General features: G+C 35.8%; 1 protein-coding gene across 2 annotated transcripts in view; it reads left to right on the top strand.

Moving 5' to 3' along the window:
- Positions 1-22,959, top strand: part of SYN2 (synapsin II) — a 176,868-nt gene extending 153,909 nt beyond the window's left edge. The window contains exons 10-14 of one of the 2 annotated variants that reach the window (XR_014571707.1): positions 527-676; positions 15,350-15,410; positions 19,173-19,464; positions 22,072-22,627; positions 22,683-22,959. Coding sequence is in view for 1 of the 2 variants with exons in the window: in XM_083796293.1 (XP_083652419.1) it covers positions 527-676; positions 15,350-15,410; positions 19,173-19,464; positions 22,072-22,207 (639 nt within the window). In the remaining variant the exon portion in view is untranslated. Of the gene's footprint in view, positions 1-526; positions 677-15,349; positions 15,411-19,172; positions 19,465-22,071 lie in introns of both variants that reach the window. The other variant, XM_083796293.1, reaches the window with a different exon arrangement.
- Positions 22,960-23,266: the final 307 nt, after the last annotated feature.

Here is a 23,266-nt window from a genome sequence, read left to right as displayed (position 1 = left end):
AGTCACATGTAGAATGGAAATAAACACTTTTTTATTTGTCTGTCTGACATTCCGCTTTCATTATGTTTGTTTGTTTGTTTGTTTGTTTGGCTTTTCAAATAGCTAAGAAGCTTTATTTGAAGTTTGAAGTTTTATTTGGCATTTCCATGTTCTAATTCAGCTGATGATCATGGTGTGAGCCACAAAAACACCTACAAGAAAAAAAATCTTCAGAAATGTAGCTTAGACAGCAGTGCAGAAAAGTACTTTCAGTACAGAAAAGTTTTCAGCAGTCAACAGTATAGTCTAAAAAAAGCCTTTTGCTGTGGAAAGAGATGACATTTTAAAACTGCTGTTCTCTTGCTCTGCTAACCCATATCCTCCACTTGGGCTTATTTATTTATTTATTTATTTATTTATTTCCTGATATCTTGTACCATGTCTACAGATCTTATTTGCCTTTGTTGTTTTTTTTTTTAAATAAAAGACCTGGCAGTCTACACAGATGTGAAATAAGTTTACGCTGATGTATTGTTTTATTTTACAGGTAATGGACTGTGCAATGCCTCTGATTGGTGAGCATCAGACTGAAGATAGGCAACATATAACTGAACTAGTCGTAAGCAAAATGAACCAAATGTTGTCCAAAACTCCTATACCATCTCCTCAGAGACCCACTGCCACTCAGCAGCCTCAGGTAGGAAACCTTTGTTTATAAAATAGCATCTTATTCTATAATTTTACACTCAAAATTTGCCTCTAATAATTTGGCTGGACAACTACACGGACATACCCTCAACTACAAGGATTCAAGAGCTTATCAACATATTTAATAGGTTTGTCATATTTAAATGAGATTATCTCTAGACATAATTCTGTAGTGCAGGTAATATTTTGTTTTGTTGATATGGTTCTACTAGTAAACTGATAACTCTGGTTTCAGGGAACTACCAGGTTTTGTATTGTTTCCTTTCAGCTACAGCTGTATAAAATATCATGGAGGTTTAAATATCATGACAGATCATGACATCCCTGAGGATGTCAGTAAGAATGCTAAAACAATAGTTCTTATGCATTTGTGAGAAGTGACTGCTTCATGACTATATGATCATCTTTTGCTACCAGTTGTATTTCAGACTTTGGAAATCATCTTTGTGTTTCAATTTCCATGCTTACAAAATACAAAATCTCTTTTATTGGTCCTTCGGGTAACTTATGAGGCTGTTGTTTATTTGTACAAGGCTCTAAGAGTGTAAAAGGGGTATATAAATGCTAACCAGCTTGTTATATCAGTTCATAGGCCTAGACAGCAGGTCTGGTCAAGAGCAGCATTATTAGCTACAATTCTCATGTACTTCTTTTAACATACTGAAGGAATAAACCATGACAGTACATTCTGACAATAAACTATTAAGGACTGTACTGCTACTCTATACCAGTGCAGCTCCATGGTGATCAGTGAAACAGCAGAGTAAGCCAAAAAGTAATACAGGAATTACCAAGCCTAAATCAAGAATCTATTTTTATTCCTAGTAGGCTCCACACCAGGTAAACAATTTGAAAACAATTTTGTGGCATACCTCAGACAGACTAGTTCTTGAGGTAGAATGACTAATATGTTCTTCAAATATATCATCATGTTTTAAGTTATAAAAATACATCATCCCACATAAAAAAGTGCTGTGGTTTCTATTTTTATTACAGCCACTCAAAACTAAGCACAAAATTGTTTCAACCACAGAACCACATACAATGGAGAAGTTTCCATTCAACATGACTCAAGTCTATTGTAAAGAGCACTGAAAAAGAGGGACATGGAGGAGAAAAAATAAGTCACTTAATGCCAAAATACCATTTCTTTTAGGATGAGTAATTTAGCCATATACTAAAATGAAGCAAAGTGTCAAATCCAGAGATGCCTGGAGCATACCACTCAACATAAAACAAAATTTGTAACATTAATAGACAGATTCCCAGTGATTTAGTGTTTGAGATTTCACATTCTGGAGAGAAAAAAAATAACCTAAGGTCTGGATAGGCATGCTTCCCTGGATTTCCAAGAAGACAAGGATGGAGAAATGTTTGTACTTATTGGTATCTTCTAAAGAAACTGGTTATCTGTTGTATGTAAATAGAGTTTTTATGTATTTCTAAAGAATACTGCCTATGTAAGACAAGGTCCAGAATGAAAATAGGACAAGCAACATTTTTAGAAAGTTTCTAAATTCCTCAGTCGTTGCTGTCACTTATCATGTCCATGAAAAGTTCGTTTGTTGTTTTTTTTTTGTTCTTCCCTCTTAGGCCAAAAATCTTTGAATGAATCAAAAGATAATATTTGCTGGCTAGCTGCTGAATTTCTGTTATATTTCTGCTTACTTACTTTAGGTTACTGAAGAATTCAGCCTTTGCTAATGGCAACAGGATGTTATTCAATGTTAATCTTATTTTCCTTATCCTACCCTTTAATTATGTGTTGCAGTTAATCAAAATCAGAAATATCTCTTCAGAATATTTGCAATATTTGTTGATCAGACTCTGGTTCCTTAAAAATTGCCTTGTCATATTATCCACCAGCTTAGGACAGACAAAAGTGACAAGAAGCTCTACAGAAGATGCCATTTGAAAATACCCATTAATTTTCCCAGATTTAAGGGATGATTATGAATGATCTATAGTATTTAAAACAGATATCTCCTCACACGACACTCATTTTTAACTAGTTTGTTTTCCTAAGAATAAAATTAGTCTGTTAAAACAAGCTGTCCCTTGCATCTTTGAACAGTTTTCTTCTTTTCTAATCTGAGACATTATTTTCTATTCTTGAAAAATACAGCCTGTTCATTGGCAGGGGTAGGGGGAGATACTGCATATTTCTGCAGGTCATATAAAATGGAAAGCCAGTAATTTATCCCAAATAAAGTATATGCATATGTATGTGTGGTCTTAGAGACCAAAGTAATACAAATATCAGAGTTAAATGAACAGTTTGCAGCCAGTGGTACAGCTATAGATGAGCTGCATTTTGAATTCCCTTATTATCTGCATGGCATTTTTAAAAATTATTTATAATGTATCCGCTACTGTGGCATTGAGGGCATCCTGCATAAAAGAATGCTTCAATTTATAAATGCCCACAATGGTCACTACTGTTCCAGTTAACTAGTAATCCATCAGAAAACAAATCAAGGATTAGGAAAACAAGTCTTTGTTTAGAGCTATGCAGCCAAATCTTGATGGAAATGATTGGCCTTGTAATATGTTCTGAAGGCCAACAAAGTTCTCTCTGTCAGAGTGCCAGAAGGAGCAAATTCCAAAGGTAAGGCCCTTAGATAACTGTGTTGCTTATGTTGAAATCTCACTGGCATAGATCCTGCGATTCTTAATCTGAAATATCAGTTATATAGACATTCAAAATATATATTTTGTATATTACTTATTTACCCATTTGTTTATTTATAAACACTTGGGCAGGCTCTATAACAAGTTACACTAGTACATTGAAAGGCAGAGAATTAATCTGGGAGTGAGAAAAGCTTTAATTTGCTGTTCTTTCTGTTGTACCTCACCCCCCCGATTCTGGCTGCTGCCAGCAAACGGTGTGTCACACTTTTGAGGTCCCAGGCTACTGCATAACTTTGACAGCATGATCGAACCATACTGGGATAGAAAGTATTACAAAAAGAAAGTAATTACAGGATTCAAAGCTTACCAGTTTTGCTCTTATCAGTTACTTTGGGAGTCTTCCCACTAAAAAGAAAAGCAAGAATCCCTGGGCAGTTATGTCTGTCTGATATAATTGTATATAGTCAAAAAACTCTTTCAAAAATTAACTTATTTCTATTTATTTTAAAAACATAGAAGCTTGTTTTACTGACAACCATGATGAAAATATATAGTAGAACTCTAGCTAGGAATATGACATTTATGGATGTTTTTCCATGAGACAGACCAAAATCCAGGTGCTCTCCTTGTGGGAAATAAATGAAATATAAATATCTTCCTTTTGTAGCCTCTTTTAATGCTTTTGACAAGTCGGCTGAGGAGCCTTTGTCAAATCTTCCTTAAAAAAACAACCAGTACATTAAACTACCCAGTGAAGTGTTCTAGGTAGTGGAATCACTTACCTGTCTCCATCTGTTGGTAGGAAAGATCACCGATTAAAATTCTGCCTGAATTTGCAAAACTACAGGTGGTTGTTCAGTAGAGGGTGTTTCAAACTTGTTTCTGTGGCAGCATTTGTACACAAAACAATAATAGTAAAACATATTCAAAGCTGCATATCAAGTCATGATACTGGTTGTGATGGAGTAAATTCTGTGTAGAATATTACATTATGTAAGAATATTACCATAAAATGCAAATGACTACTGTAATGTTAGCAGTTGAAGCTAAGGAAAATCATATTGGAAAGTGTTTTCTCAATACAGCTCAGCTGAGACCATGTTGCATTATCCACAAAAGATCAAGGAATTTTGTATCCTTAATGGAAGGAAGAAATGCATGCACCAGAGGCACCAAATCCATAACCACACAACATGACAAAGAGCATAGCGTTACCAACTATATCCTGGGTCTGGTCCATTTAAAAGAAAGGAGTAGCACACCAATTACAGAGCAATAAATAATGCAGAAGCAAAGAGGATGGTACTTTAATAGTTTTGAGACTAGAACAGCAGAACCTGGCATACTTCATTTCTTAAATGTTCTCTTCTGCAAATCTGGAAGGCAGCATTAATCTGCTTGTTAGGTGAAGTAAACTTCTCTGCTAAAGTCCAGGCATGAGCCTCATTTCTAAATGACTTTCTGCTTTATAGTCTCATAGTGGATCTAATTTCTGGAAGAGGAACAGGGCCATGACTTGTAGGTTTGCTACAGCTTTATGCTATCCTTCAGCTGCCTAATACTAAACCTACTCACATTAGCCAGGCTGTATTAATACCGCTGACTAGCACCACCACCAAGAATTTTCCTTCTGCCACAGTCCCTTGGCACTTATTTGGAGGCACATATTTTTCTTGTCTGTTTTTGGAAAGAAAGACTGCCTAACAAATAAATGGTAAGAGATCACACTACATCTTTTTCTATGAAAGAAGGTAAACATAGAGTTTGAGTATTAGTATTTGAGAATCCTACCGCAAAACAAATCACTTCCTGGTGTGATTAAATCCATACTAACAGACAGGAGGTGTAATTTATGAATAGCTTGTATTAAGGAGGTTACTGCATTTTCTGATGACCCCTAAAACCATATGTACTATATTTCTTTCTCTTAGGAGGACTTTTAAATAGGGGATAAATGGCAGCTCTGGCATCATATAACCATAAAACAGATGGACGCAGATTTGTGAAGTAGCATCTTATGGAAACCCAGACCCTTAATATACCCAAGAGATTAGCCTGATTTTCTCTCTGCACAGGGCAAGGCAGCACAGAGACCCCAGAAAAAGTCTGGGCAAGATTCTACTGTATGCCTCTTTAATTGTTTACTTTTTCAAATTCTTAATCATATTACTCTGTATAAACAAAGCAATATGTATAAACAGTCAATAAACAACTAGTATATCTATGTAGCTGTTAATTGAGCATCTTCTGTAGTCTGCATTAGCATTCAATAAGTATATTCTGTTGTTAACCTCAGAAAGTTTGTACGCTCTTTGACAGACACTAGTGACTACAAACAAAATCTTACTAATTCTTTACTTCTTGCTATGTGCATCTAGAAGCCCTTTTAAATCACAGACCCTAGTAAGCACATTACTTTTTATGTTAAAATGTTTGTCGACTTACCATTGTGACTTAAAGAAAAATTAGTCAGGCAGCAGCAAGTTGGCTATATTGCCAGAAAATTTAAGACATTGTCATCAAGACTTACCAGAGACAATAAAAAATATTGCTGGTGCATATATACACCATAGAACACTAAAAACTGCATTTCAATGGTTATATAAGTCAAAAGCCGTTCTTAAAACTGGCATGTTAAACTGATTTTTACAAGTTATTTTTGAAATTGGATGTTTACTCCAGAGCTAGCAGTCTGTTTTACAGCAGTGAGTTTTGGTTCTTTGAATCCCAGCGACACCTTGTGGCCCCTTCTCTTTCTAATAACTGATTTTTAGAGCTGTGTCTTATTTAGTACTACAACTTAGTGCATGGTATTACAGAAAGTATATCACCTTAAACAACAAATTGGATATATATTTTGCTAATATAAAATGCTCCCTTTTCAGCTATTTCTCATAACTCTATTATAAAGTATTTACACCATTTTATTTCATTATTTTTAGTATGGAATATATTTTAATGTGCTTATTTAATCTATACATATATAGAAGTGTATTATATATAAGTACACACAATACTTAGTCATGTATATTTGGAACAAGTTTATTTTAATCAAAGTTTTTTTAAACCTTTTAGTTATTTTATCTTTGTGAAAATACACGAAAAACAGTTGTTACCATTTTAGATCCTAAATATATGGAATTAAGAAAAGCAGAAGAAAACAGAAATATAATGGAGCTTGAGCTCACCCCTTCCTGGTAAAAGGCACAGTGGAGGTACACTTCACTCCAGTTAAATTTACACCAGTCAAGTTTAATTATCACAAGTATATAATGGTAGCGTATATTTTACTACACCAAGGATATTTTGTGCATCTTTCAATTTGACATCTATTTGAGGCAGATCCTACGTTCTTCATAGAAGTGATAGAGATCACAACAGAGGTGGAGATTCAGACTTAACTGCTGGATTGAGGATGTTTTTAAGAGTCCTGGATGAGGTATTTAAAGCAGTCACTATTTCATTACACAAAGATTGATTTATTTTAAGCATTTGAACTTGATATTCATGTAGTGTAATATTAAAAACAAAGTTCATGCAGGAAAATAAATCCTAAGATTTTTAATATTGACAACAGTTAAAAAGTAGTGGAGCACAACATACAGATGTTGAGAAGAGATTTTTACTAAAAAATTGGTTCTAAAATTTAAGATAACCTATTTTAAAATGGCTATTAGGATCCCATACCAGTAGGTGGAGCAATTACTAAGGAGGTAAGTATATTTTGCTCAGTTCTTTTGCTTATTTAGTCTTGCCTCTGAAGAGCAGGAACAGGTAAATAGCTTGCTGGATATTTGCTAGTGATGTCTACATAAATGTTTTTGGTGGTTAGCTGGGAATGTATCAATTAAATGAAAATAATTAAAACAAAACACTAGTAAGCGCTTAACTTTCCTAGTTTGTTTTGAAATAGTGTGCCACAACTAAACAAGTGTGCCTTTACAATGCCCATTTTCAAAGGCTCTGGTAACATTTAGATAATAAGAGAAAACATACTAAGGGGCATATATTAAAGATTTAGGATTTAGGATCTGCTAACATCAACAGAAATTTGTACAAATAAAATTGAAGTTTTCAATATGTTGCCTGATTTTTTTTTCCTTTTTTTATTCTGACTACTCTATATTGAATTTTTATTGCCAGCAGAGTACCTGGAAGAATACATGACTCCTGCAGATAAGCTGAACAAAGCTTGATAACAGAAAGAGTTGCTCACAAAAATACTCATTAGAAGAGAAAAAAAAAAGAAAAAGTCCCACTGGCAACCTGACAGAATCAAGCATCAGGTCCAGGATGATCAGGATAACTTAAATTGTCTGTAGGGTATAAGGCAGTAGCCTTAGTGCTAATCATTTTTATAGTAGGGAAGACAACAAAATGATAGCTAAAACTGAAAAACATAACCAGGATTACAAGTTAATACTTTTTCCAGCTTATTTTAATAATAGTAACAATACTGTTAAAAAAAAACCTCTCTTTTTGTCTTCACTATGCAACAAAATGCTTTTGTTAACTTTTTGATCATCTTCTGCCTGATGATTTTCTGATCATCTACCAATCTACCAATTGTGTTGGCAGAAGCAGACACTCTCTCTGAGAATTCTGAAACTCGATGGTGTCTACCCTCAAGGATAATTTAAACATTTAATTCTTAAGTAATCATGAGCCTACCACTACAGAGTAGTGTATATGTTCTTAATAGACTTCTGTGAGGAACAGCTTTCTTTTCCCACAGACATTTTTTGGAGACTTCAAAAACAAATATCCTCATTCCATTATAGAGCAAAATGTAGTCTTTTCAAAATAAGAACAAGGAAAACATTGATCCGGTCACTATGGAACAGGCAACAGCTGCCACATAAATACAGACAGTGTAAGTTAATCTCTCATTGTTTGGTCTTAGTGCTATAATTACTATCATATAAAATCCTTTTGATTTTTTATTTTATCATATTGTTCATCTATTTTTACTATCTGATTTTGTTTATCTAACCTGGACGAAATAGAAATACCCTTTTTGGGGAGGAGGTTTTCCTTGGTCTCTTTTCTTTTCCCCACTGTGGTGGGTGTTTGTCGTTTACTTTTTTGTTATCATTCTCTGTCTCCATTTGACTTTTTTAATTTGGTTTCTCTGATCTTTAAATCATAACGTGTTAAGCAAAGCCATTTGGTTTTACTTTGTGTTTAACTTGCAAGGATTCTGTCCATCTCCCCAGCAGTCATCACCACAGTTTATTTGAATAAGGACCATGTGCTAAGTAAGCACTGTGGTTTTTAAACAAGGATAAGCACAAAGACAAATCATGGAAAATCCAAAACAGAGCAGCTCATTTTCAAATATTCTTGACTTGTCCATAAGAAAACACAAGCATCCTCCTTTTCCCCCCCACCACTTCAGGCACTAATCTAGTGTCTGATCAGTGCTCCATCTGGATAGTTGCCAGTAGAGCAGGTTTGTCCTCAGCTGCCCATAGATCATTCCCCAGTGTCTCCCTGCTCCTAGGAGAGACTCAGGAACATTTTCAGAGTTCAGACCAACCACTACCGATGCTTCATCCTTGTGGCTGTGTACTTGTGCTGTACCAGGAGAAGCAAGAAAAGAAGCACATGCAACCGCTGACAGACAAGTCTTATGTTCTGTTCAGGTTCTGAACTTTGCTTTTATTTCGGGTAGAGCTCAAGTTTTTAACTCTGTGACTACTTCTTTCCCAAGCCACTTCCTGCTCCACTGTTCTGTAACACTGCTACAATCATATTAAAATATACCGTGGGTTATAACACAGGACCTGAGTTAGCTCCATCTTTTCTCAGACTCCGTTTCGAAGCACAAACTTTAGTTCTGAATGGATCCAGCAATGATGGATCTTTGGAGCTCCAGATGAAGTTCTGCAGATCTTAATCTCTTCCTGTTCATGCAAGGATCACTTGTCACAAAAATAAAAAATCTGGTTTTGGTTTTGGTTTTGTTTAAAGACTGGAGGAGCAGATACAGCATAGCATCAAACAAGGTCAAAGTTTCTGGGTCCCAGGGTCAAAACCTTCCTTACAATTTCAAACAACATAGCATTCTGACACTATCAAGCCCCGAGCAGTACCTATGTATCCAGAGGTGTCTGTGTACACTGAGAAGGGAAGTTTAACTTTCCTGTAACTGGACAGTCTTCTAGATATGTTGTACCTTTTTCATTTGCCTGGCCACCTATCTCACAGCTCTCTTTCTCTGGTACAAAAGTGCACACATGCATTTCAGTCTCAGCTGCTTTAGCACACAGGGGGAGCTCTCTCCTATCACATAGCCCACATTCCTACCTTGTCTGTGGGGAGCAATTTTTCTACTGGGAAGAACTGCCTGAAAGCTGCTGTGCAACTTAATACTTTCAGTGTTCCCTTTTCAAAAACAGAAGTTGAAATCTGGCTTCATTAAGCAAGAGTTGCAATAATATCAGATTGCATCCTTGTCCATTAGAAATACTGACTGCTTCTAGGAGGGGACCATTTAGCTTCTACAAATGCTGCTACATCTTCAGAAACTCTTTTTTCCTGATAAATTGACATCCTAATTTTTCTCTAGAAACATTATCTTTTTTGGTAGTTGGTAGGATTTTATTCTTTATTTTTTTCCCAGCAAAACAATAGAAAATAAGACTGGCGTGGACAATGAGAGGTTACCTGTTTCAGTGTCTCAAGGAAAATACTGGAGGCAGAAAATACTGCCCTTTAACAGCAGTGAGTTCATAATATGATACTCATTCTTAAGACTGTGTAAAAATATTCAAGAAGAAAACTCTTCTGTAGAAATTAATTAGTTATCTAACAATAGAAAGCACTTAGTATAAAAAATATGTTAGAATAATTTTTTATGCTTACAAAAAACTTTTTCAGTGCATATTGTAAATATTAATCCAAGTAAAATTAAGCTGTATAGCTTGTTTTCTCCTCTTAGCAGTCACTTCCCTTTCCATTCAGAGGAAGATTTTACAGGTTTTGTAAAGGTAGTTTGGAAAGCTGGTTGAGCAACAACAAAAGCTGGTCTAAATTTTTCCATTCTTTATCACAACTTCAACATGAAGAAATTCTAGACTGGCATGAGTTTTGCTGAGTATCTTTTCCATATAGAGTTCCTTAGTGGAGAAGGGCAACACTGGACACTGATATTCCAAAAAAATGTACAAAGCAGGAGCCAACTCTCCTATAGGTGGTCACTTTGTACTAGACAATGTGAAAGTGGCTTCTTTTTAAGGTGAGCCTTAAGGCATCTCTCCGTCATCACTGTAAGTAGGCCTGTTTCACTGCCCATCTCAGTCCACAGGGAATAAACAGCAAAAATTTTGTAGTCCTGTTCAGCACCACTAGCAACACAAGGAAGCATTTATAAGTCACCTATGCCAGATTCACCCTGTACAGTATGAGGTCTGTACCAGCAACTGGTGAGAATCCCTGCCGTGCTCACTGCACACTGAAGGTATGAAACAGTGAACAGTTAGGCACTAAGGAGTTTCTTATTTTTGGATTCTCCATATCATAATGTCGCTTCAACATCTCATTGCTTTGCTTAGAAACACGCTATGTGCTTATTTCCAGCCCAGTTTTATTGGTTCACATTATGCTTTAGTCTAGCTTGTTTCCACTTCTTTACCACTACAACATATTTGCAAAAAGCAACCGTACTGCCTTCAAGCCTCTATTTTGCTAAACTAAGCAAGACACAATTTTTCAAATGTTGTAGGTACAGACTCTTCCTTTATCTGGTAAGTTTATATTCATCCCCTTGAACAGGGGTGATGTTCCTCTCTTGCGAGGACAGAGTGTCTAGTTCTCTGTCACTTTTCAAGCATTCATTTACTATTGACACCCTGCTTAAATGATCTAAATTACCTCTCTGCTTTGCAGTAACGCTTCTTCTTAGTACTCCTGCTTTGTTTTACTTTTATTCTTGTTTCCTCTATGAGATCAAACTCAGCGTGCATTTTGGCAATTCTCAATTGATCCCTCTATTTCCTGACCTGAAAAATATGGCTTTCCCTTCAAATATTGAAATATCTTAGAAAAGCTTCTAGTATTGCATTACAAAGAAAACCAAATGAAACCCCAAAACAACTATATATGCTCCGACTATAGTTCACAAAATCTTCAAACTCAGCCAAATCAATATCAATTCTTGATGGGACTCAGTTTAGCATCTCTCATGCCCAAGGGCTATTTCCCTTACAAGTTGCTTCTTTTGCTCTCACCCATTTCAGCATTCTTCAGATTATTCGAAATTCAAATATATATGAATCCAATCTGCATTTATATAAATATAAAAGACATAAAAAAAGTAGTACCATTGATCAAATTTTAATACATCACGCTTGGAAAAACAGTCTTTTTCTGCAGTTCTACCCCCAAAAATTCTAAGGAGACCATTTCAGGTGAGTGTTGAAAGGAAGGAAGTGCTACAGAGACACCTACAGACACTTATCTTCTAGATAAGTAGCTGGGTTTCTGCTCTGGATATAATTAATTTAGCCAATATTCTAAACACCACTATACAACCAAAGCATTGTTATATGCAGAGCTGAGAAATCACTACAGCGTATTTGTAGTATTCATGTGGCTTAGAGGCTTCCACAAATAAAGCTGTATTTTTTGTAATAGTTATGTAAACAATAAATCCCCTTTGAAGAGTAGAGATTCTATAAGCAGCTGTAGATAATGTTACTATCAACATCAGCAATCCTGTCTTTTTTTGGGAATTTGGATGTGATGTGAAAGCTGTACTCCATAAAATGAAAACCAAAAGGGCTCCTTACCCCAGCAGTTACCACACCTCACTTAGGTAGTCCCAAACCATACTGAAAACTGTAGTTTAGTTTCTGTACTACGAATTACTGTACCATACTGTACTACTAACTACTAAGCCCTGAGCATCCAAATAAGAATCTGTCCAGGGCTATTTTCCATGGCATATTCTTCATTCTAATCCTTGATTCCTGTAAGGTTTGAATTAAGCAGTAAGCAAGTTTGTAGATCAGAACTGCAGTGCAGGAAAACATGTTCGTACTAAAAGAAACTGGTAGGAGGGTGAGCTTCTAGGCTGGGCAACAAAGGAAAAAAAATAACAGGAGAGGTGAAAACATCTGCAGGACAGGTCTAGTCCAGCATCTGTGTTCAGAGAGATTGTGTTGCCTATGAGGAGTTAGCAGCTCTTACAATTACATTGGCACACCACCTTGGGGAGGTGAGAAGTAACACTCTGTAGTCAATTTGCCAACAACTGGTGTTTTAGAAGAAGTCTGGATTTTATTAAAGGCCTTGGCTCAGGACAGCAAACAAGACTCTGGTTCAAAGCCTGTACTTAATATCAAGTATCAAGGTTTCTGACTGTCTGGAAAAAAAAAAAAAAAAAAGGAAAGAAAAGAAAAAAAAAGCACTCTTGAAAAGGACTGGATTACTAAAGACCATTGAAAAACCATGAGTAAGATTTCTCAATTAGGAATGTAGTGCTAATTAGTCTTTTTGGGTCAGCCTGGGTGGGTTGGCTAATTAGCAAAAGTAATATACCCATGTGATTGGCCTGGAGTGTGGGTGAGGTTCCTGGAAGCACCAGGTGATATCTGGTGAAAAAAGGATGTGTGGGTGGTAAAATCAGGACAGCTGCAGTCAATGACTAGAGTGGGGGAAATACATCTTCAACAGAAAATGCACAAAAGCTCTGAGCTTTCAGAACAGTTGAGGTAAGGATTAGCAAGCTTCTGTAAGGTTTATTGAAAGCCTAATTTAGGATAAAATAATTTCATGGTAAGATGGAGAGATATGCAGATTGCATAAATACTGATGTTGTCAAGTCAGTTAAGTGGTGTGTGTGATAAAAGCTGAGACCATTCTGGTGCAAGAACAAATGGTAGACTTGCTTCAGCCTCAAGGCACAGAGGAGACAGGGGCCCTACAGATGTTGTTTTAACATTCAAGTAGGTGTGAGTTTTAATCACTAGCCTTTGTTCTCAGTTCCTAAATAAAATATGAGTTTTACCTATATAATCTTTTACTTTTGTTTTAGTAGAAAAATAGCCACATTCATATCCTCTCTAGTCTTTGTCTGCCACTGCACAGAGCTATTCAGATTGTTTTATGGACCTCTGTGAGGCTAGAAAGTCTATCACAGGGTAATAGTAATAATGTTCTTTATAAAATACTACACGTGCTTTCTAACAAAAGTCACATGATTGGTTCAGTCCTCCAGAAGGAGTCTTTCGGAAGTCCTTAAGCCCCAGTACTCACATTTTCACTTTAAGGACACACTCCATGTGTCATACTTCAACACCAAAGGAAACAGAAGCTGTCTGTGATAGAGAACACCCAAATGCCCTAAGGTGTGTAGGGGAAGGTGCCAGGTGCATCTGAACAATAGTACTAGAATATGAAAGGAGTTAGCTCCTCTAGGGCAGCTTTTCAAGGTTTCCACTCTCTGTGCTAATTTCCCCAGTATCCAGGGAGTTACTGGTGTAACTGATGTATATGTATTGCTTAAATGAGCTCCAGTGCATCATACAGAGCAGGTATCACAAATACTTAAGGTGTCACTGAAAAATGCATTGGATAAAAAGTGAACTTTTATACATGGTTCAGAAATTTAGAGAAAGGAGACAAATAAAACAAAGACTTTACCCCACACTAAAACATTTCAGATTATCTGCTGGCAGTGTCTTTCTTTATGAAATTCTCTTTTTACGTATCCTCATCCTTACATTGATGGTTACCAAGAGCTATGTAACTGGATCAGTTAATATGAGAATCAGATTTTGTCTCATTCATTTTGTATGTATAATTTTTACCCTTCATTTGGTCTTCTGAAGTGTGGTAACTCTGAATAATTAGAGTTTTGGACCTGTCCTATTTCCTTTTATTTATGTATCTAAACAGACAAAGCAATTTGGAACAGCTGCATACAATAGAGTGTTGTTGTCTTGTAACATTTAGAAAGTATAATTTCTAGATTGCTGTGCTGAAATTTGCATCACTATGAGTAAGATTTATTTCTATGGTTCTGAGATCAAATACAAATCTATTAGAAAATAATAAAAAAACCAGTAAGTTTTACAAAAAGCATGCTTAATTAATTTTACATTTATTGTTTAATACATTCTGGGTTTTTCCCTCAACAGATGGCAATTTAATCTCTGAATCCTTAAAAAAAATCTAAGCTATTACATCCCATGATTTAACATGTTTCATTTTTTAAAAAATATTAGAGATGGGCCCAAGACAAAGCTTGGATTCAAATCCTAATGTTCCCAGAGGGTGTTCTGCTCCAAGCTTTTGGTTCAGGCCCATCTTTTCCTCTGGACAAGTATACATTTGAAAATGATACTGCCAAATAAATCTCCTGTTTTGAAAAGTTAAGTATTACATGTGTTTCTAATAACATGTCAGATGGAGTAGCATGAAGTAATTTTAATTATTTTCATTATTTGTCTGTGTTTTTTGCTTCCTTCTTTAATTTTGCTTAGCGAAACAGCTAACCTAGAGTAGTCCATCTTTCTTCCCATTTACAGTTGGAGAATCAAAATGAAACTAGCACTGCTGTGCTACCACTTCCAGAAACAAACAAATGTAATTAAAAATAAATTATTTCTTGAATTACACAAAGATATCTGTTGAAGTCCCCTTTCTATTCAGTCTATCCTATAGTAAGAAAGCAGAAGTGATGAGATATAAAAAAGTGTTTCAAGGTGCTAAGAACTGAAGGAGAAAGACCATACACAAATAGCGGTAAGATTTGAGAAGGCAATCCTTACATCATGATCACATGCTGCGAAGGGAAAACATTTCTATTTTTTTTCAGAATTCAGCTTTGAATTAGTCCAAGATTCATATGTCATGGCAGGCAGCAACTAAATTAGAAAATGTTATCTGGAATAAATTAAAATTATATGTTCAGCCCCCAAACATTAAAGAGATTTCTAATGAAAATAAGGACAAATTAGTGGAAAATTGGAACTAAGCTACTCTAATTTTTTTCTCTTCTGTTTTCAAATATATTTTCCAGAGTGGATCACTAAAGGAGCCAGAGCCAAACAAAATTCCACCTCAGCGACCACCACCTCAAGGTTGTTTACAGTACATTCTCGACTGTAATGGCGTTGCAGTAGGACCAAAACAAGTCCAGGCTACTTAGATAATTGAGACTAAAAGCAAAAATTATTAAAAAAAAAAAAAAATTTAAAAATTATTAAAAAAAAAAAAAGAAACAAAAACACAATCTTAAAAGCAAACATACCAGTTTTGTTCAATTTTGCATTGTTCAATGCTGACCTGGACTGTGTTTTTTCTATGCAGTGTCAACTATACCGTCTGGTTGTTTACTTGTTCATGTCTGTGCGTGTAATGCTTACCTACCTTTCTCTGTAAAATTTGTGATTTCAGGGCTGTTGTCAACAGTGTACAAAGAATGTGCCTCTTTAGAGCCCAGTGCAACTGTATGGATGGTTAGACAGTATTTTTTGAGTATTATATATCGTTCAGTAAAATACCACCGAGGTTCAAATATAAATACTTTTGCTTACTCTGTGAGTGTGTGCACAGTATACTCATTGCCTTTATTTTTGTGTGTGTGTGCGTGCATGAGTATTAGATAGGTGATCCAGATATATTTTTTAAAGCCTAGATTAGAATTTGCTGGTGAGGCTTTCTATTTATAATTTTATAAAGTTTGTTAACATTCGAGTTTTATTTATAAGGAAGTGGAAGTCTAATATTTCAGAGACTCGATAAGTATGATACAGTTCTTCCCAAGGAATATTTAAAATATCTTCTATTTTACATACTGGTGTTCATATTTTTAGTATTTCTGCATTAAATTATTAGCTACAAAGCTATGTAAATGGGCCACCTATGTGCAATATCTCAGCGAAAGTGTGAGTATTTAATGTATCTTATTTCAATTAAGTAGTTCCTTTTGTTGTCATTCCGAATTAGTAGTATCTATGGAGATTTTTAAATAAAACAGTAATGCAAATACTTTCAAAATCTTATACTCACCTAAGAGTTAAAGCCCAGGTTATTTGGTGAGAAGTACCTCAAGGACTGTTAAACTTCCTGTAAGAGCTCATTTTTTTTCCAAATACTGAGATGTTGGGAGATGGTAGACCAAGGTACCTTTAACCATCTAGAGATCTTGCCCTTTGATTGGAATGCAATGTTGGTGGTTTTCTTTACTAACTCAGGTCTATGATTTTAAACCTAGAAATATCAGGATAGCTATAAAGAAAATTCAGTCCCAGCATTATCCACATAAATAGGGTTTATAACAATTGCTTAAAATCAAATGTGCAAAAAGACTTGAGATGCCTGACAACTGCTATATTTTCTATAGGAAGATTATTTATGATTTTTGCATAAGCAATTTATAGTGTAATATTACAAGAAATGTACAGGTGGGCAGTTAATCTGTTGTGAGAAATCTAGCCTACAGTCACAAGCTACACAATGCTAGCATACCATAAAACTTAGTCGCGAGTGAGCCACAAAACTATAATTTGAATTTAGAATATGTACAAAGATGAGTAGTGGCCATTAGTTTAGTGCAAACAGTTTTGTTTAAAGGGAAAACAGCTTTATGTTCTACTTCTGTTTTCCCTACAAACATTGGGAAAAAAAATTATCAGTGAGAATCATCGTTCTTAGCATTTCTTTTCTTTGTACAAGCTGGCTGGTAAGATGAGAATTAAGGTATGCATTATTAGCTATTTAAATGTTTGTGGTAAGTGCTACTGTTTACTACCTATCAGTAACTTACATGAATATTTTGCTTTAGTGATCAGCATTTGTCTGGGTCAGTAATCATTCCAATGATGGCATTGGATATTTTGTTCTGTATTAAGGAAGTTCCACTTAGAATCAGGTTCACAAATCCTTACCTCCAGATACCATAAAAGTGAATAAACAATACTGCCCTGGGGTGAAGAAATGAATCTGATGACTGATTTTATTTAAAGCAGTTGGTATTTTTTGCATGTAGTAGTACAAGTATTCACAAGTGCTTTTCACACGACATTTGTGAGCTGTGTGTGCAAAGAAGAGATGGGTGTTTCAGACAGGATTTCAGCTTGTTGACTGTAAAGGATTTACAAGGGCACACACTATTGCTACATACCACAGACAAGAAGCAAGCCAAAATGTCTCTCTGCATGTAAGCATGCTTAGGTGCAATATTGTGGGTAACAGGGAACAGATGTTTTACAGTGTAGGCTTAATGTTCAGTTTTGTTGAGTTATTTTTGGTAAAAGTTTCTTTCATGATTGTTGCCTTTTGTACAACCCAGCTGCAAGAAAGTGAGCAAATGCTGGAAGTGTGACAGCAGTATATCTTTTATGTGAAATATCTTGTACAGCTTAATGTGCAATAAAAGAAAGTTATATCTGTCTTCAGTGTAAAGTTTCTGGCATTCAAGCCTGTATATACAAGTGGGGGAAAAGAAGCCTTTCTGTTTTTCAGTATTGAGTGAAGGGAGACTAATAAGCAAATGATCCTTATTAAGATGTTGCAAGACCATGTTATCACCTTCAAATATTTCCTACAAAAGTGGTTAAAATTAATAAACGATGAAGGCACATTCCTTAACATACAGTACGTGCTATTTATCTTTCTGCACCACAACACACTGCTACAACTGTATTAAAACTTCTTAAAGCATTAGTACGTGCTGTTCTCAGACACATACGCTGGAATCTCTTATAGTAAGTGGAAAAGTATCTATAATAACAATCAAAATATATATATATATTGCAATAGTACTTCCAGATATGAACATTTTCTTTTAGAGACCCACGCAAGTCTTTTACTTGCACTGAATATCTGTGTAAGACTAAAAATTCCCAAATATTCAGAACATCTAGATCAGTTGCCTTGTATAATATTTACTGTTCAGCAAAGCTCATTTCCTTACTGAAGCATTATACAAACTAATCTCTCAGAATTTCATCCTGTCCCTTCCTCCCCTTAACTCAGATGTCCTGTGTGCTTTGTCACATGCAAGAATAAAGATTGTTTTAACAAATATCATCCAAGGAAACCACATTCGGACATCTGATGTGAGATAAGAGCAGCATGGCCACTGATATCTGACACAGCACTATTTCAGTCAGAAAGAGGAAAAAAAAAAACCCTCAGTGATGATGTAGCATCTTTCAGCCATGGATTTCACAATCAAGTCTCTACTACACATGGTGGTAGTTCCACACTTGCTACCATATTTTTTCACTGTAATTCCTTCACAGTGGGAAGATCTCCTTGGTAAAGAATTAATAATGACTTTCTTTTGTTTCTTGTAATGTTCTTGATGTATTTCACCAAGAAGTTAAATAAGTTATCAAAAGACTTTAAATTAGCCAGAAAGTTTTCAATATGAAGCTGTTTTGTTGCTGTAAGAATGAATCTAAGAGGACTATTACAAAAATAACTTCTCAACTTTGGAGGAACAAAATTGTAGTAACTACACAGAAAATAGTAGCTGTATTGCTGAATTAGATATTATTGGTATATTCAATTCTCTCACAGCCTCTCCTTTAGCTGGGCCAAAATTATACCGGGTGTAATTCCACTAATCTAATTTGAAGTCAGTGGAGTTACTGCTAGGATAAATTTGGGGCTTAGCATTTTTATGGATGAATCAGATGGCTCCAAGCAAGTTACTAATGTACCAACTGTGATTAGTAGTATTGACTACATTAAGCTGCAGTCCACATCAGTAGAATTTTGCCTCAAAAGTAAAATTAATCACATTCAAGGATTATTTTAAAGTGTTGGATATGAATCTAATAAGAGCTCTTTGATACTATAACATTATGAAGTTTTTCTTGTACTGAACCTAGGGGGCCCAGTGCAACCCCAAGGAATGCAATCACAAAGCCAGGAGCCATTGCAGCCACAGCGCATGTACCCCCCTGGGCAGGCAGCAAAGCCCTCAGCTTCCCAGCCACAGCGTCCGCCTGGACCTACAACCCAGCAACCGCGTGCCCAGGCTCAAGGTCCCTCCAGCACCCGATTAGCAAAGGAAGCAGAGCCACAGCCTGCGCCGCAGCCACAGCCCGCGCCACCGCCACAGCCCGCGCCACCGCCACAGCCTGCGCCACAGCAGAAGCCTCAGTCTCATCCCCAACTTAAGTAAGATTTGCTTTATCAGTTTTCTTGTCTCCTCATGATACGCTTAGATTTGTCGTTGCAGCTGTAACTTGGGAGCTGGTCTAACATTCATGAAAGGATATACGTATGTTCCCAAGTCTAGAATGATGTTTAAAAGTTTCAGAAAGCTTATTATCTGTTTATCATTAGGAAGAGAGTAGTAGTAGTTATATCCTCTGCTACACAAAATTTCATATATTATTTGTACAATTTCTGCCCCAACTAGGTCTGATGTAAAAACTCTTCATCTTTCTCTTTTTTTTTTTTTCGTTTTATGTCACTGACTCATGATCTGGGTGTGCTGTAAGCTTGCACAGAAAAGAGGAAGTCTTATCTGTTTCAACTTTTAACCTCACAGTCACTCAAGGAACAGATTCCAGTTTCAAAAGGCCTATCTCAGAAACAATGCAAATGAACACGCTGCCAAGCCGTGTTTCTTACAGTCACACTCTGGTCATGGTTATACATTGCTACTGACTGTACAGCAGTAACTCAGGCAGGCCCTCGCCGAAGGAGAGGCAGGACTCGCACAGACAGCTGCCTGCCGTTACCTCACTGCTGGAAGGTTCCGCTGGGCACAGCACGCCGGTGGTGCTCTATCTGGGCAGCCGCATGCTGCAGCACAGAATGTGAGAAGGATGTGTAGCTACATATCCTCTCGCAGCTTTAACCCAGTAAGCAGAAAACATGGAGAAGGTGTTAGCAATGATTTGCTGGTTTTCAGCATAGTGATCCTGACACACACTACTTCCAGTAAAGTCGAAGATGCATTCTGTTTATTTTGATAAGTAAAAATACTTGCACGTAGTTGTCGTTTTATCCAGTAATGCAGATCCCCCTTTTCTACCCACTCATTTGCTAATGCTAGTGTGAACCAATTCCGAGTCCTCGCCTGAGCACAAGTCAATGGAACAGACTTGTTAGGTGACAAGATGCAAAGATGACAATAGTCAAAAAAGGTCAAGTATAGTTGCTAATGAAGAAAAGATTTTCCTTGCTTTCCTAGGACAATGTATTTCTTTAGTTTCATAGTCATTAAACTTGGATTAATTCATCCACTACTTAAGTATACCTAAAGAATAGGGAGGTCAATTTTCTTAAGCAAGGTGGAAGACTCTAAACTAGTTTAAAACTTAACTTGTGCATTTCTGACATTTAAGAAAAATGGTGAAAAACAGGATGGAAGAACTGTACCATATACATTTTCCCAACTTTCTCCCTTTCCTTAAGTCAATTATTCAAATGGAGATTCATTTTTCTCTTCCTTGAGTAGAAGAGAATAGTTTCTATTTAAAACAAAACAAAACAAAAAAAAAAAAAAAAGAGATTACAGATTTTAAAATGCAAGCCATATTAAGAGGAGCTTTTCTAACTTTCAAGAAGCAGTTTTAGGTCCACTCCAAGACTCAAATCTCCTGCCTGTAGGATTAACTCTATTTGCATGTGCATGCTTTGTATTCACCCACATGCTGTTGCCTAACCTGTATGTACTTGTTATTAATCTGTGAATAAATATTTAATTAGGCTACTTATTGTGTTACTAATCAAGTCAAGTGCTGCTTCCCACCCTCCCTCTTTCAGTGAGTACAAACAAACATTTATCAGTCTATTCTCATTAACACAACTATAATTTATGAAAAACCTAAAACGCCTGTAGCACTGTTTGCTGTACATTATTAGTTCAGAGGCAGAGAAGTTGCAAGCCATGGAGAGTATAAAACAACCTGAATAAGGAAAGTGTTTCAGTTTTACTGTAGCCAAAACTGAAATCCTATTATTGTACTGAGATAAAAATGAAATCAGTTAACTAGTTTTACTAATGCATGGACGTCTTCATAAAAAGATTATAACTCATTAATGTTTTCTATTTAAATTCAAGCCTACCTTTTAAATGTTATTTTACCTGAGTTAGTTTTAAACTTCAGACCTTTTCCTTCTTGTACGTTACTTTACTCATGCTTACAGAGACTTAAACCATGATTACATAATAGCACTAAAAACAGACTAGGATTACTAGACTAAATGCTTACAGGCAAGCAAAATGATACCCAATTTGGGGAATTTTTTGAAATAGGAATAGTGTCATTATACTTCCACTGAGGATGAAATATATCTAACGCAGCAGTGGAGTACATTACGATTTTAGGATTCACTCTTCAAACTCTTGTTGGTATACCTGATTTTTCTGTATGCATATATTTTTTTTGCAGACTTCAGGAACACGATTATTCGTCATCCTGTGTTGGCTAGTGATTTGGATTAAGAAGACAGGCCCAGTTTTTCCTTAAGTTCTAATTTCTGCCATCCAATTTACTAGACCTGTTTCAGATCTGTAAAAAGGCAGTGTATCCTCTAACAAAAAGATTATCCTACTTTGCAAATCAAACTACCGAAAGAACGGGCTGTATTGCAGCAGCTCTGTATGCTACATCTAACTTTATTACTTGTGTTGAATATCCATTTTGTTCACATGGAAACTGTCTACATCTCATGGACATTTTTCCTTTTCTCATAATTTATATGTGTTATTTGTGGATGGAATTTGATAGACAATATGACCATACAAAACGTTATATTTTTGTCTTGCAGCAAGTCGCAGTCTTTGACAAATGCCTTCAGTTTCACAGAATCATCCTTCTTCCGATCATCTGTGAATGAAGACGAAGCAAAAGCCGAAACCATTCGAAACTTGAGGAAATCTTTTGCTAGTCTTTTTTCTGATTAGCCTGCTTCATCTAAATGCACATAGCATATAGTCTAAAAATTTCGTGAATGTTACAAAAGTTTTGTTTTCCCTGTGACAGTATCCTTCTCTCCTGTGCTAACTGTTGTATTAAGCAATATGTTAAACTTACACGAAACCAGAAGAAGGACTTTGTTGAGATTCCATTCAGGAACATGTATAGAGGTAAAGAAAGAAGAGTTCTATTACTAACACAGAATGCCAAATTCTGTGGTCCTTATCCATTGTAATATTGTGGCCTTACTGTGACTGAACTATATAATCCTATTTGAGACTCCTTTGTAGAACTGTGTTAATAAAGCATTGAGTTATGGGTTTCTTCTTGCTTTACCCATTTCCAATGCATTGCAATGCATGTGTATTTTGTGCGTAAATGTTTTGTACTGCAGGAGTATAGTCTTGGTTTGTTCTTGCCTCCCAAATTTAGGAGGCAATTCACACTGACGTTCTTGTCAAGCTGCATAAATAGTGTGAGAAGGTGAAGCAGTTTCTTCTTCCTTATACAATCTTCCCATCAGCTGATTGTAGACTTCTGATGTATTGCTGACAGTTATCAGTACACAAATTAATGTCCTAAGTAGAGTGTATATGTACTACTGTATCTCCATGTCTATTTAAATTTATTTCCAAATTGTAACCATAACTGGTTTTAGTTGCAAAGAATATGCATGATGTTACCCTTATTTTTGTGAGCACCTTCTAATAAATGTAAAGTCCCAGCCTGATTTAAAAAATGTCTTTGACAAAGCTTGTTTCAACATCAGTATGTATTGTTTATTTTAACTGATATCAAAAGGGTACCTTTGTGATTATAAAATATTGGTCATAAGCCACAACTGGAGAAAATAGACTATCAGAAATAATTCCCTTTTATATGGGCATCATAAATATACCTTTTAGGAAACACATATTTTCTAATAAGTCATGTATTTTATAAATAACTTGTGAAAACAGAATTTATCTCAGACTTTGGGGTAATAGCAGCATATTTTTTTATTATCTAAATGGAACTGAAGTTGATTAGTAATCTCTAGACTATCC

This window comes from Anser anser (assembly GCF_964211835.1).
Source record: "Anser anser genome assembly, chromosome: 12".
Lineage (NCBI taxonomy): Eukaryota > Metazoa > Chordata > Aves > Anseriformes > Anatidae > Anser > Anser anser.
This window is presented reverse-complemented; position numbering and strand designations above follow the sequence as displayed.